The sequence below is a fragment of the Hirundo rustica genome, chromosome 2 (genome assembly GCF_015227805.2).
Source record: "Hirundo rustica isolate bHirRus1 chromosome 2, bHirRus1.pri.v3, whole genome shotgun sequence".
Lineage (NCBI taxonomy): Eukaryota > Metazoa > Chordata > Aves > Passeriformes > Hirundinidae > Hirundo > Hirundo rustica.
In genome coordinates, this window is record NC_053451.1 from 85,774,161 (window position 1) to 85,789,877 (window position 15,717).

Genomic DNA, 15,717 nt, shown 5'->3' on the forward strand with positions numbered 1-15,717 from the left:
TGAGAAGACATGTTAGGGGTGTCTTCCTCTTCTTTGTTGACAGTTTCTTACTTTCTGTACTTGAGTCCACTTGAGCCCATTTTTTTTTTTTTTTTTTTCCTGAAGCTTTACATTTTACTTTTTCAAATTTTGGTTTTCAGCTTTACAATATACCTTATTGTATCATATGAGGTGTGTTGCATGTATGTCATAAGCTTTTTTCTTATGCTTTTTGTTACCCCTAAAAATGGGTTTTGACCATCTCATAGGTTTACTCTATCATCACTGTTGAGTTACTGATAAACCTGGAAACTTTTTTATCATCTTTTTTATCATATGTATTTCCTTTAGCAACAGTTACTCATGGACTCTTGTCTGTGGCAATTTCTATCTTCCCTTATTGTTTTCCATTAATGCTCCACTGATATGAAACTGCTTTCTATGACTTAAGTTGTTTCTTTAATTGCTGATCTGACAATGGTAAACAAAACAATGAGTTGTCGCATCTGATAAGAACATCCAGTCCAATGTAGAAAGACATAATAAAATTAGACAATATTTTAAGCTGTCCTCTTTCAAAGTCTTCAGGCTTTTCTGGAGACTCTTCCAGATCATTGTAGGTGTGTTTGCTGGGGCTGCTCCACAGCCCTTTTCCCCAGGTATCAGCAGCTACAGTTGCCAGTGGAATTTTATATATTTGTCCTTGTTTAGTGCTCTTAACCTCCCTGTTTGTGCTTCATCCATTTACTCTGTTATCTGTCACAGCGTGTGGTGGTGTTGGTTTGGGTAGTCTGGTAGTTTTACACTGAGGTCAAAAAGAGCTCTGCATGGGACTGACCTGCTGGCCTCTGATATGTGGCATAGAGACTTGATTGCATCATGACAACAAAAGCTTTTTTTTTTTTTTTTTTTTTAAATGAGAATGGACATAACTGTGTCAGAGAGACTTCATACATCTTTGACTCATAGCCATGTCAAAAAAATTTCAGGTGGAGTGTACATAAACATGAGTTAAAAATAGATTTGACAATAATTTTTTTAAAAATGAGAAAGCTGGAACGGAGCTAAATCAATGCAGTCAGCATTGACTTGGACTCAGAAATTCTGGTCGAGATGTTAGTTATTCATCCCTGCCAGCATAACACCTGGCTTGTGAAAATACAAGAGATCTGCTTTCCATGATCCTTGCAGTCCTAATTTATTTCAGGATAGTTTTCAAAAAAATTCTCCCTTGAAATTTCACATTTGTCTTTAAAAAAAGGTAATTATGCATGTACAATACCCCCTGTCCATGCAGATGCCCATACACTTGAGGAAAAAAAACCAAGAACCAGTTTGTACAACCAGCAGTTGTATCTGCTAGTGCAGCCTTTGATCTTTATTGCTCGCTTCTAAGAGAAGTCGACCTTTCCTTTATCTTGATCTTTGCAGCTCCTCAAATTATTTTTTGTTCACAAGAGTCAATAAGGCTGTGGCAATAGAGTGTGTTTGTTTGCAGTGACCTTTACTGAGAGTACTCTGCAATTTTTCAGACTACAGATTGGTGCAATATGGACAGCTATATTCCGTCAGCTCATCTCTGGAGATGGAGTGCCCAGCTGTAGAAATGTCTATCTAGGTTTCTTTCTTACAGCATTCTGTTTGGAGTCCCAGCCTGTCTCATCTATAGAATTGTGTTTGGAGAGGTAACGAAGCTAGGTGTTGGCATTACAATACAATGGTGAATATGATTCCACATTCTGAATTCATGCTATTACAGCTATTCAACAAAGTCCAGCACATCCTTTCCTAAGGCACATGTGCTGATCTGGGATTACAAAGCAGTCAGTTCTTTACCTTGTTTTATGCAACACTTCTGGTTCTTATTGCTGTAATTACCTTGTATCAGCCTAGGATCCTGCTTATTTTACCTTGCATGGGGCTATAGCTTTCACCATTTTTTTCCACATCCTTTTATTCCTCTCGTATTGTATCAAGTGTTTATTGGTGTGGTGCAAGTCTTGGACTGCCACCTTCACTGTTCTCTCCCCCAAGGGGTTGCCTTAAACTACGCTGCTAAAAATAGCAAAGAACATAAAATGATTTCTATGAAGCTAAGCCTGTGAAGAGACTGCTCAAAAGACCAGCAAGTTGCTTTGTGAAAAGGTAACTTTATACTAAAAAAAAAGAATATTGAAGATAAAAAAAAAACTCCCATTTTTTGCAGATCAAAGTACTATATTTTCATCTGGCAGAAGCTGGTCTAGATGATTAAAAAAAAAATTCTCAACAACGATAAACATGTGACCCTGAATATTGTGTTGCCTGAATCATAGTTGCTGCTATTAACATCTCTTTTTCACTCTTTCTTGTCCCACCCACTACTGCTGACACAAAAGGGTTGCTCTCTGCCCTTTGGGGAAGCCTGGTATTTACCCAAAGCCTTGCCAGGACTTAGTTAATTGTCTTATTTTTGAGCTAAGTATCCTGGATTCTTAATATTTTTCCTCAAAAGTCAGCTCTTCAGACTGTTGACTGTGCTTCCTTCCCTACCTCAGATTTCCTAATGGGTATGCATTTTACAGTATATATTCTCAGGGTTTGCCAGGGATGAGGAGAGCAGAGGTTGCTTCACAGAATTTACTGCTTATAGCCCTAGTTCTGTATTTCAGTGGGCCATGAGATTTAGTTGTGATACATTATATTTCTGAAGTCTTTTCTGTGGGACTATTTGGCATCCAGTTGCTTCCCATCCTGGATTTTTACTGTTTTATCTCTTCCTACCTAAATGTATTATCTTGCACTGTCTTGAGCAGCCTGCTGTTTTGCCCAGGTCATCACTGAGATCATGCAAAGTTATCCTGACTTTGGTTTTCTGTTCAAATATCTCAAGTGCCATTTCAGTTTCCAGAAAAGAGAAATTTCCTCAGAATTCATAAATGCATTACTCCAGATTCCGTGCATATTAAGTGAATGTACAGTGTCCACATGTTCACTTTGTTTGGAGGAAGCTTGTTTTGCTTCTATGCTTCTGACCTGCTACTATGAGGTAGTAGGTCAAAATTACTTTTGCTGAGGAATGCAAATCCTTCTTAATGAGCATTTGAAAGGCCTACAAATTACACAGTAAATTTTCTCCTTAATTTATTTCTCTTTCTCTACCTCCAAATTCTAGGCTTCTATTTTATTGTGTTAGATTGTTTTATATTTTCAAGTTCATCTACCTGATTTTTTTAAATAAGGGTACTTTTTGAGTAGGATTGCAATTGTGTTCCACTCATCATGAGCTAAGTATTATTCCAAAGGTAATTTTACCTACCGGGTATGAGAAAAGCAAAGCACTTAAGCAATTTCTACTGTACATTTTTTTCCTGGCACCAGGCAGAAGACGTAGAAATCTTTTCTTACTAAGAATGTATTACAAATTTGCAAGATGCACTTTATAATGAATTCATTTCCTTTTCTCTAAAATAAATAGAAACTGTCACCCTCTTCAAAAGGCAGAAATAGAATTTAGATTCAGTTTCTCTCCAAGTTATGTTTCTGGGACATCAATTGTTGTGAAGCAGAGGCACTAAAGACAGTAAAGGAAGTGGTCTGTGGAACAGTAAATGGGCTTTGTTTTTACTACAGTAATGAGAAGTTATTTAAAAAAAAAAAAATCTCTTCATGGCTCTCATTTGTAGTCCAGGAAGGTAGGAAAAAAAAAAAAAAAGAACAAAGAAGACAGTCTTTAATGTATCCTAGTACTTTCAAAATTCTTCAATGAACAAAAAATTAAAAGAAAGCCTCCTGTCCTGTCCTGTCCTGTCCTGTCCTGTCCTGTCCTCTCCTCCCCTCTCCTCTCCCCACGTGTGCAGACTGAAATCAGCTCTGTGCAGCCACAACTGGCAGCTGATGTGTTTGCACTTCCCTCTGGAGAGCTGTTCTTGCTGAAGCACGGCAGGATGACACCTCCCTTTCCCATCTGTATTCTCAGGGAACAATACTGTAAGGCCAGGCACTGTTCCCTCATGCAAAGCCGCATGCTTGAAGCTAATGTGTACTGATAACACTCATGGTGCTAGAAAATGCCTGGCTCCATTCACCTCTCCTGCAATTCTGTAATACTTCATTAGCTTTAGTGATTAATTGGTATCTCCATATAGCATGTTCTAGTTGATTCATTATTATTGGAGACAGAATGGTAGGAATTATACCAAGACATTTTCACAGATTGTCCCAGAAGTAATGAGAAATTCTTTAATTCTTCACTTTGTTGTAATTACATACAAAATATATATGAGAAAATGTTATGTTGTCATTTAGTTTTTTATAAAATAGCAGTTAAAATTCTGCTACTTAACTTCAAATCAGCACATACCTAATTTTCCTTACAGTATTCTAACAGGAATTGCCATCACCTTTATTTATATAAGGTGGAGTTGGACCTACTGTTTTTAATGGAATTCAGAAAACAGCTAAGACAACAGTCAGAAGAAAATTAGGCACTGCACTTCCATAAACCTTTATTTTATGTTCAGACTAAAGAAATCTAATTTGCATGAACAGGTTTGTTTTGTTTTATAATACAGCAAATCAACTTTGCGGTTAAAAAGTCATGGTAGATAGGACTGACAGTTCTCTTTCCTCTGCTGCTTTGGGAACTCTAGGAGTTTTAAGATAAATGAACCAGAGGGATCATACAGCTCTAGAAAGAATTTTAACTGTGCAAAGGGAAAGTGAGCCTTGCATCAGACAAGAAATTTGCTATTTGTATTTTCTGGCTAATTGTGCATTTGATTTGCATCTTCTCTCGGTTACCTAAATATGTGTATTAAAATACTTCAGGATATACAGAAGGATCATATCTGAATCATATCTTTCATCCTAAATCTCTCTTCTAAGGAGTGTTTCTTTTCCTGATTATCTTCTAGAGCAGGCAGCCACTGAATCTTCAAGGTCCAGGGGATGCAGCCAGCCTTTCTGCAGCCAGGAGCTGCAGAATCCTTCACTATCCCTAAATACCTAAAGCTTTCTCTGTGATCCAAACCCATTGACTATTGCGGTAACCCAAATTTGTCTTACCTGCCTTGTTTTTTTTATTTTAGATTTTTTTTTAATTTGAAAGCAGAGACCATTTATCCTGTGGTATCTGTGAACTTTTCCTGTTACAGTCAGAGCAAAAGTATGGCAAAAAAAAATCTTTGAAAATCACAATACTGTAACTTATATGTTGGTAGCACATAACAAGTCTGTGAAGTGTAAAGCATTGTTCTCTCTTTCTCTCATGCAGGCTGGATTGCCATGTTGGGAGCCCTTTGGCTGCTAGTGCTAGCAGACATCCATGATTTTGAGATGATATTGAACAGAGTTGAGTGGGCAACCCTCCTTTTCTTTGCAGCATTGTTTGTTCTCATGGAGGTAATATTCTCTGATTCTACAGCCTGAAGAATTGCAAAATACTTCAAAAGTGAATTATGTTCCTGGAGAGAGGCCACTGGAATATTGTTGATCAAATGTAGTTATGGTAATACGGAGAGGAGTAGCAGAGAATGGAAGTTAGTTGGACCTCTTTCACATTTAAATTTTCATTGTAAACTTGGTCTCATTCTCTTTCCATATTCTGCTTTTGTTGAATGTATCTGACACAATAATTTTTCTAAAATTTAAATTTCAGTTTCTGGGTTTATTGTTGGTCTATATGTGCAGATATTTTATGTGTATATATGTGTTTGTTTACAATTATTTATACAGGAGATAGGAAAAATAATAGAACAAGACTAAACCAGAGTTGAAAAATGTTTCTAGTGCTGTCTCCTACATGCTGGCTACCAAATGGCCTAAGATGTCCCATGGGAGTGAGATTTGAAAGGCAAATAACACTGAATTTCTGTTTGCAATGCTAATTTAAAAAATATTCAGCTCTTGAAATGCCTGGATATCTCTTGCTATGTAGTTTCTCTGTGCTTGTCTGCTTGAAAACATCCATGTTCCATCTGTGTTTGTATCCTCTTTTATTCTCTATTTGATGCTTTTGTATAGTTTGAGAGGATTTATTTTTACCCCAAATATTTGGATTTTTTGTGTGTGTGGATACTCACATTAACTTTCGAATTAGGTTTCTAGAATACTGACTATTTTTCAGTTGTTAATTGTTGGGTTTAATGATGTAATAACATTGTAGAAACATGACTGACAATACCCAAGTGACCACTGACACTGCCATGGCTAGTGAATTGCCTGAGTGAGAAGCCTGGGAAAAGCCTGTGATAACTAATTCGTTCATATAGCCTCTTTCCTCCCCTCTTCCCTCCCAATAATTGCAAAGCTCCCAAGAATTTGAAAATTGGAGTCTCTTAAAAAAAATTACCAGCAGTAACAGGGCCAACATTTGAAGCAAATATAAACAAGAACGAATTTAACTAACTCTTAATTAATGCTAAAGTGGAAGTCAAAATCTGGTAACCTCCAAGAAGATGAGTGGAAACTCTGATTATCATTATGCAGTTTTCTGTGAGCTACTAAGTAAAAAATTTATCAGGATATATTGATTTATTGTATACCCATTAGAACAGGCAATTTTTAGTTCTCCATTTTATGAGGTTCCATATAACATCGAATTTTCTAGCTCTTATAGGCGATCAATGCTGAAGCCATGTTTATTTTTTCTACTGCAGTTGTAACAGTTTATTAGTTGTGTTCCCTGATGTATTTATTGTTTGAACTTGGATTGAACAGGTGTGATTTGAGTGACTGTGTGACAATACCACAGTAAAATACACAGGAAGTTATTTGCCATTTACTGCCAGACTTGGTTATGACTATTGTAACTCCCTGAACTTCATTTTTTCGGTTTGTCAGGTCACCAATGAATAGTTTTCTAATGAAAGAATATTTTTCCTGGCTCTCTAGAATAACAGCGGTTTAAAGTCATGAAAGAAACTAGTCCAGGTAATCAAGGAAACAATACAATACATTAAATTCTTCCCCACAATGAATGAGAAAATATTCTATGTATATCATCACAGCTAATTTTTATCTGAATTTATTCAATTAGCAGGTGACAGTCCTTTCCAAGGCATTTTTCTTTCTTTAAGTTACTAGTCTCAAGAAGAAACTGGTCAAAACAAAGATATATGTTGAAGTATAAGAAGTCTTTCTATAGTCTAGGGCATCTAGACATTGTCAGCTCATATTTCTCACCCTTGGTGATCCTTCAGCTTGGATAGTTCCCAGTCTGAAGCTGTTTTCTACTGCTACAGAAGTTCTCTTTCCTGTTACAAGGTACATTTAAAAACCTGTGTGGGACTTAGGCTGCATGTCATTTTAGAAAAAGTGATTCGAGTTCCTGAACCACAGGGGAACTCTTGAAGGTTCTGCCTTTGGGGGTCCATGAGTCCGGTTGGGTGCATCTTTTACAATGAAAAACTTGAAAATCCTTTGGAGCTCTCTTGTTTTCTACTGCATCCCCTGGGTAACTATTCTTTACAATGGTCTTCTTAGTCTGTATCCACAAGTGGCTGTTATGTGCTACAAAAATCTTTCTGCTTCTTCTGTCTGTAAAATAAGTCCCTATGCCTCTCAGGATTACAGTTCTTTGTTCAATTTTATAGCAGAAATTAGCATGTTACCTTAATTCCTTCAGGCAGAGTTTACTTACAGGAGTCATCATGACATACTGCCCACAAGAGCATTAATGACATTTTTTATGCATAAATTAGACTTTGTTTTAAAATGGCACATGATTTCTTTCTGCAGAAAAGCTCTGTTGTGAACTACCCCACAAGAACTAGTATGCCTGAAGACACCAATTAGTGCAATATAATGCTTACTCCTCTTGGAAGACACAGGAATATCCAGGAGACCCTCTGTGCTATTTACATGCAAGGGAGGACCGTGGCAGGGTAGTAGTCACTGACTTGTACTTAGGTGCTTGCAGGCCTGGAGATCATAGAGACATCCCATAATTATTTATGGCATTAATATTGTCATTGTCTCTAACTAGATGAGCTACCTGAGGACTCTCTTGCAGGAGTGATGTGTGTGTCCTGAATATCTCTCTCTTGAGTTCCAGAATGAATTTTGAGTGTTACTGAAATATAATACATTCTGTTAGTAAGTAATTAATAAGGCAGCAATATTAATTGAATGTGAATCTGGGTTCTAATTGCTAACAATTACCTGTTCAAAAGTTTATCTTGAAGTGTGAACACAAAGCAATGATACAAAAAGTATTGTTCATTAAGAACATTGCTTTTAAATACATTCAAAAAGTCACTGTCATAACCATTGCGTTGATAAAGCAACACAGCTTAGAAAGAAAATGGTAACTTAAAATCACCAACAAAAATTAATTTCTTAGGAAACTTTCTCCTGGGAAACCAAAGTAATGAAAAAATGTTCTTTTTTCTTTAAGTATAAAGGGGCACGTGCATGTATTTAAAAGTTTTGGTGCTTGTTTTCTTCATACTGTATTTTTAATTGTACATAAACATTTTCTTGTTCTATGTATTGTTTATATACACACACACACACACACATATATATATATATATATATATACTTCTGGGCCAAATTTTCTATGTGGTGATACCCAAACCACTATTATTCAGCTGATGTCCAATTGAGCTGCAGGTACAGGAATTGCCAGTCTGAATGAAAACACCTTAGTCTCTGACAAGCCAGTACCCCATACCACATCACTCCACACCCATTAAGATCTTTGCATCTGTCATGGAATTTGACAGCATGCGAATTGAATGCTTTTTTTCCCCACTGCAGTCTCTGTCTGTCTGCCAGGTGGGGGTGTTATATGGAGCTGTGTTGAGTGAATTCTGAACTCCTGCAGCTCTGTGAGGGACTGATGTCTGTAAGTGAGGTATTGCAGCTGACTGATTCTTCTACTTGACAGAAAAAAATGAAAACCAGCCAACCAGCATGGTCTAGGCTAAACCAAAAATCATGTGATTTTGTCCCCTGAGAAACTGAGAAATTATAGAATAGATATACCTTATTAAACCTGAAAATAGTACCTTATTCTTTATGCCTACAAGAAAAGAAAACAAAACCAAAGTGAAGTAAAGGCTAGCACTCGTGGGTTAAAATCACTCTTTTACCTTGTGGATCAAGGGAATAGGTCACTGCCCTTGGATGTGAAGACTTAGTCTGTATTCTGTGAGCCCAAGGAGAGATCAGAGTTAGCACTATCAGGCTGAAGTCTTCCTTTGTCTTTTCATCTGTGGTAGTGCCACAGGATACTGTTTAAATGTCCTGTACAACTGGGAATGGTTCTCACAGGGATAATAGAGCACTCTGATCCAGGCTGTCCTGGGGTCCAGTGCTTAAAGGGCTCACCTCCTTAGTTCTCATGCCTAGCTTGGACATTGGAGAGATGGACTTCCTGCCTTTCAGATGCTGCTGCCAATTTTCATTCAAAATTTCTGTCCTGTTTTTAGCAGATGATATTGGTTTTTGTAGTTTTTGTTGTAGGGTGGGTTTTTTTTTTTTTTTTTTTTTTTTTTTTTTTTTTTTTTTTTTTTAATAGGTCTGAGAAAGCTGTAAAAGAGAAACATAATTTGTTTTCCTGTTTCTTCATCTGAGACTGAACATGAGATGTTTGATTTCATCCAGCCTTTGAAACACACGATATGCTTCTCTATATTGTGGATTTGGGGAAGTTGTTTAGAAATCAGTTGTGTTCAGGCTTTCAGAAGACACATATCCACTGAATAACATCATCTTTAAATTTCAGCCATTCTCTGAATTGCTCTCATTGGGTAATACTACAAGTCATTTCAGTACAACCTCAACTCGCTTCTGCAAATACAGTCACCAATTTCTGCTGTGTCTTTTCTTGTCTAAAATTACTTCTGTAGAAGCTACTTGAGTTGAATATCAGTATCTTGTAAATGGGAAGAAATGGTTGCATTTTCTAACATTCAGTGAAAAAAACCTAAGTGCATCATGCACTTAATTTGTTGATATCAATGTCTTTTTTTTTCCCCCAGGCTTTGGCTCATCTGCACTTAATAGACTATATAGGAGAGCAGACAGCTTTGTTAATAAAGGTATGTTTAAAAGACCTATAATTTTAACAGGTAAGAAAAGTTTCACTCCAGTAGAACAATAAATAATTTTATTTTGAATCTGATATTAAAGATTACATTCCTGTGTTAGCAATATCAAGAAAGCATGTCATACTTTGGCATGGGTGATATTTAATATGTATACATCTGTCCACAGCCAGAATAAACTTAGCCATAAATGCAATAGAGAAGCTTTTTCCATAGTCTAAAAACTCCTAAAATGTAAAGGTGGAAAAACAGCTTAAGGTCAAAATTCACAGTTGCACAGTGTATTTTTTGTGTGAAATCTGAGTATTAGAAATATCAATCTTTGTACTTCTATTTGTTTGTATTTTCTTGGAAGAAGGACTGTAATTGTGTTACTAAATGTTAGGCTATTTTATCTAAGGCGCCTTTCCTATTTCAGAGCCTAAAGGAATAATAACTGTTGATAAATTAAAACTGTAAAGAACATGCAATTATGCCATGGGGGACACACAGAGCAACACTGAGCTCAAGGTTATAATTGTCTCTCTCTCAATTCCAGGTGGTTCCTGAGGATCAGCGCTTGGCAGTGGCCATCATTTTAGTGCTCTGGGTGTCTGCTTTGGCCTCCTCCGTGATTGACAACATCCCCTTCACAGCTACAATGGTAAGGTTTGTGCAGCACTGCACATCCTCACATCCTCCTCCAGGTGCTGGCAAGGGAGCTCAGCTTACTGATTACTTTTTTTTTTTTTTTTTTTTTTAACCTCTGCTGTGCTGCAGCTTACTTTGTCCTCTGAGATTGAATCAGCATTAGAAACTAACTCATACTGTTTGGGTATCTAGCTGGCCATTGGCACCAGCAGCTGCAGGTAGCTGTGGGACCAGAGGCACTGTTTTGGCTGCATTTTTGCATTTTCTCCTCTCATATCCACATACATACTTGAAAAATAGAATTGTCTTTTTGATGGAAACTGTCACTATCCATCCACTGCTGTTAATGTTTTTCCTCTATGTGCTGAGTAGTTATGATAATGCTTTTTTAACAACTGACTAGCTTATTGCTACCTTACTTTTGTAAGTAGTTTAAAAAACACCAGATTATGTTAAGCATAACAAATCCTTGTCAGCAGCTGAGCTTTAATATCAGAAAAGTATCAAATTATAACAAATTAAGACATGCTCAGATAGGTTTATTCTATCAAGTTCTCTTTTTAAAGTCTGATAATTCATTTATTACTAGTGTTTCATTGTTACAACTTTTTCTCAGCACATTTTTTCATCCATTATGGTCACATCCACTCTTAACCTGTGCCAAGGTTTAAGACACTTCTTGTAGAGCACATGACAAATTGGCCAGATTTGTAACTACTCTATAAATATATATTAATATGGTATTTTGCTTTGATTACCATGGTGTTTCCTGTGAAATTATATTGATTTAACCACAGCAGACTGCAAGCAATGGGCACGAAAAGAAAGATTGGTTTGGGATGAGTCACCTCCTAGCAAATGCTTGAGGATTATTAAGCAATAATGCAGAAATCTTCACTTAGAAGATTTTTGCCTCATACCCAGTTAGTCTATAAAAATTGGCTTGGAGCAATACCAAACAGCATACTCCCACGAAATGAGTATGTTTTGGGAAATGGGACTTTAGTGCAAGAATCCTTTGGGATGCCTGAAGATCATTTCTTTTGTATCTTTAAGGGTGGCAAATACTGATTGACAGGAAGGGTTCCTTGTTAACATTTTAAGCTATTTCAAATTTATATTTTTTCTCATTCTGTTCTGGGATGACCCTAAGAGACCGCTACAATTTTTTTTTATTATTATTATTATTATTTTTTTTATTTATTTTTTTTTTTTTTAATTAAGAGAGAAGAAACAGGAAGAAAAATGCATGCATATTCTCACCTGTGTAAAAGCAGTCATTAGCTAAGGTGTTAAGATGTTAATGTGTTATTTGGCAAACTAGAGATGAGATTCATCTACTTCAGTGAAAAGGTTTGCACTTTAGTCTTTGTCATTCTGCATTAGAAAATACTTACAGAATATTCCTAAGTAACTAAGTCTCAAGATCTTTAAACTTCCATTTAAAATTATTTTTGATTCTTTGGTACTTTGTTCCTACTCTTAAAACAAGCAGTATTTAATTTTGGAAGGCTATTTTTTTTCAGTATAGTTATAGTGCCAAAGTTATGAAATTCTGATGAGGAGTATTAAATATATTGAACCCAACTCTTTTGTAGAATGACTTTTCACTAATCAGGGACTTCTATATATGAGTTTAGTTTGACATTCCCTAATGATATAGGGCTATGGGGCACCTGCTATGACATAGCCATGAATAATCCTGTCCTTTCCTGGGGAAAGGTTCCAGCTTCACAAATGAGCCTGCACTCATAATAATGAAAGACAGATGTAGTGAATCCCTCCAGGTCTCCATAAGCCTCCTTCACTGGTGAACCAATGTCATGACAATGAGTCAATCTCTCTTGCATTTTTCATTAGTCATAGCTTTGATGGACCAGGTATTGGCTAGGGATGTGGAATCCATCAAGTTCCTTCAGATACAAAAAATTTGGGCAGTTTCATAAATATCAGCTGTGTACTATGACTGACAAAAGTGTTTGGAGGATGGTATCACAGATCTCTGCCCACGTTGGCTAGGCCACAAACCAGAAAGAGTTAAGGGAAACCAGTCTCATGGGATAATGGCTTGTTTGACTTGTAAATTAATTCTTTAAATATCATACAGAGACAATGGAAGGCCTGGTGGCAGCTCACTGTCAAGGATGCTAATAGTGTCATTTCTGCATTAGGAGGGCAAGTGTACCATGATTTTTGTCCCATGTTCCAGGAATGAGACAGTCTTGCCAGTCCCAGTTCTGATTGCGAGGCTCCAACTGACTGTGGAAAAAACTACTGCAATGGCAGGGGCATCTGGAAATTATGCTGTTTTTTTTCCTTCAGGGGTGGGAAGCTTCAAGACAGGCATCAGTTCATACATGAGATGTCTCCAATATGATTCTGTGCTGTTGGATAAGGTCTTCCACTCATCCCCTAAACAATATGCAGTGCATGTTGTCCAGACTTGGAGCAGGGCGAGGAGATAGGCTGCGCAATCAGCCTAGTAACTCAGAAATGGATTGAGGGGGGACAGTCTTCTATATGAGGTGACTGCCCCCCTGGGCTGAAGGCACTGTAGATGTGAACTTTTTCAATTTTCTGTTATGTGTAATGTTTTGACCCAGGAACTACCTGAGAAATGGAAGAAATACAAAATTCCATTAGAGCCTGAGTCTAGATTTAGGTGTATAGCTGAAGGTAATCAAAACAGAAAAACCTCCAAATAGCTCTGTAACTATCATGTTGTGTTTCCTTTAAAAAAATCAAGTTGATGTATGGTTGGCCAAAATTTCCTTTCAGTTTCTGTGTTTGTACTAGTGAGATAATCAAATTCATATTGACTTGCTTTGTGTAGAGAAAAACAAAGGAAAAAACATGACTGCCTAATTAACGGATCTTGAGATTAAAAGTTTCACTTTATCTGTGTTGAGATAAATTTGACTGCTTCATGTAAAGTTTAAGATTTGACAACATTAAAATTTATAGCTGACTTAACAGTCAGTTAACTTACCTTAAGAGGATGTGAAAAGTGGAAATTGTAGACTGCTATTTTGAAAAGGGAATTAGAATATATCTGAGCCAGCATTACACAGAATTCTAGGAAATAAACTATTTTATGACATGAAGTAATGAAAACCAATAAGGAAAACGGTTTCTTAGAAGAAATTCTAGGCATTTTCAAGAGATTCTATGTATCTATGTCGGCAAATTAGGATTCTTCCTTATCCTAAAACACAACACATTATCTGCAGTCTTAAAAACAAGACATAAATATTTTTGGTTATTTTAAGATGGGTATACTTTAAAGTGCAAAATATTCATGTATGTGAACAGTGAACATATTGATGATTTTCAGGAGCCTTCAGCAACACAGAGAAGATTTCTCTCTTACTAGAATATTCTGAAATAACAAAAATCAGATCAATGTATTATTTGAAGTGCCTTGCCCTGAAAATAACTTTTCAGTGCAACACTGGTCAAATTGTTCTCTGCTCTAGACACGGGTAAATCTGGCATAACCCATAATCAAAAATGTCAATACCATGTGGAATTCATATATGGAAGTTGCTAAACAGAAAACTCTGTGAAGAGGGCTGAACACAGCATGTATTTTTTTGCTACAGAGGATGCTGTACAAAGATAATTGCCCACAAGAAACAATGGAATTAGTTTCTGAGTGCACTCAGCTCAGAATAGGCTGAGTACTTTTATTGTTTCTGTCTTGCCAGAATTCTGGGGTTTTTTTAAGTTAAAATAGGACATTGGAACTGCATGAAGACAAAAGAGTTTTCAAAATACCTTTTATTGCTTATTTCAAATAATTCATCCTGTATGCACAGACAATGAACTGCCCCAAAACAAGAGGATGGGGTTGAAAATTGCCCAATGAACTGTAATCCCAGGACTTTCCCCTTCACTTTAAATTGAAAAGTGAAAATCCAGCTCCTTAATTAAACATACGTCTGCATGAGTGAGTGTTTATTGCATTTCTTTGCATAAACATGCCTAGTAACTGTGATAGCTATCTGCAAGTGATAGGAAAATCAATCAGTTCTTGTCACCAAGTAAAAGATATACTGTGAAAAAGTATTGTAGAATTAGAGAATAGACTATTTCACTTGGAAGAGACCTACAACAATCATCCAATACAACTGCTTGAGAAAATCAGGACCAACCAAAAATTAAAGCCTGTTATTAAGGGCATTGTCCAAATGACTCTTAAACTCTGACAGGCTTGGAGCACTAAACACTTCTCTAAAAACCTTTTTCCAGTGTTTGCCCACCCTCTCAGTAAAGAAATGCTTCCTAATGTCCAGTCTGAATGTGCTATGATGCAGCTCAGAGCCATTGCCCTGGATCCCAGGAGAAGAATACATCCATCTCTACTTCCCGTCTTCAGAAGCTGTAGAGAGTAATGAAATCAACTCCTCAGCCTTCTTCTCTCCAAACTGGACCAACTTACCTGCTTCTCACAGGACACACCTTCCTGCCCTGTCACCAGCTTTGTTGGCCTCCTCTGGACATGCTCAAGAACTTTCATACAGTCCCTCAAAAGAGTCAACAGCACCTCCCAGTATAGTATAATCAGCAAACTTGATGATGGTGCATTCAGCTCCTGCTTTCAGATTGTTAAATATTCAGATAAATATTTTGAACAGAACTGGCCCTAGAACCCTGAGGAACATGCTGGTGCCTGGTGACCAGTCAGCTGCAACCTCACGTGCTGCAGCCCTCTGGGCTCTGCCCTTCAGCCAGGTCTTCACCCAGTGCACTGTGAACCTGCTCATCCCACGGCTGGACAGCTTCTCCATGCTGCAAGGAACAGTGTCAAAAGCCTTCCTAGGATCCAGAAAAGTTACATCCAATACCTTTCCTTCATCCATGAGGAGGGTGACTTTATTATAGAAGGATATCAAATTTTACTTTCCCACTGTGAACCCCCATTGGCTGTGCCTGATGATTGTATTGCTCTTTAAATACCTTTCAGTAATACCCAGTATAATCATCTCTATATTTTTTTTCCAGGATCTGAGGTTAGACTAACAGGTCTATGCTTCTTCTCTGGGTCTTTCTTCATGCCCTTTCTGTAAACTAG

The 15,717-nt window shown here is 37.1% G+C and overlaps 1 protein-coding gene across 1 annotated transcript in view; it reads left to right on the forward strand.

Moving 5' to 3' along the window:
- OCA2 (OCA2 melanosomal transmembrane protein) overlaps positions 1–15,717 on the forward strand; it is a 166,996-nt gene that overhangs the window by 91,685 nt on the left and 59,594 nt on the right. Inside the window, exons 18-20 of the mRNA XM_040055440.2 lie at positions 5,234–5,361; positions 9,948–10,007; positions 10,552–10,656. Coding sequence (XP_039911374.1) covers positions 5,234–5,361; positions 9,948–10,007; positions 10,552–10,656 — 293 coding nt within the window. The remainder of the gene's footprint in view (positions 1–5,233; positions 5,362–9,947; positions 10,008–10,551; positions 10,657–15,717) is intronic.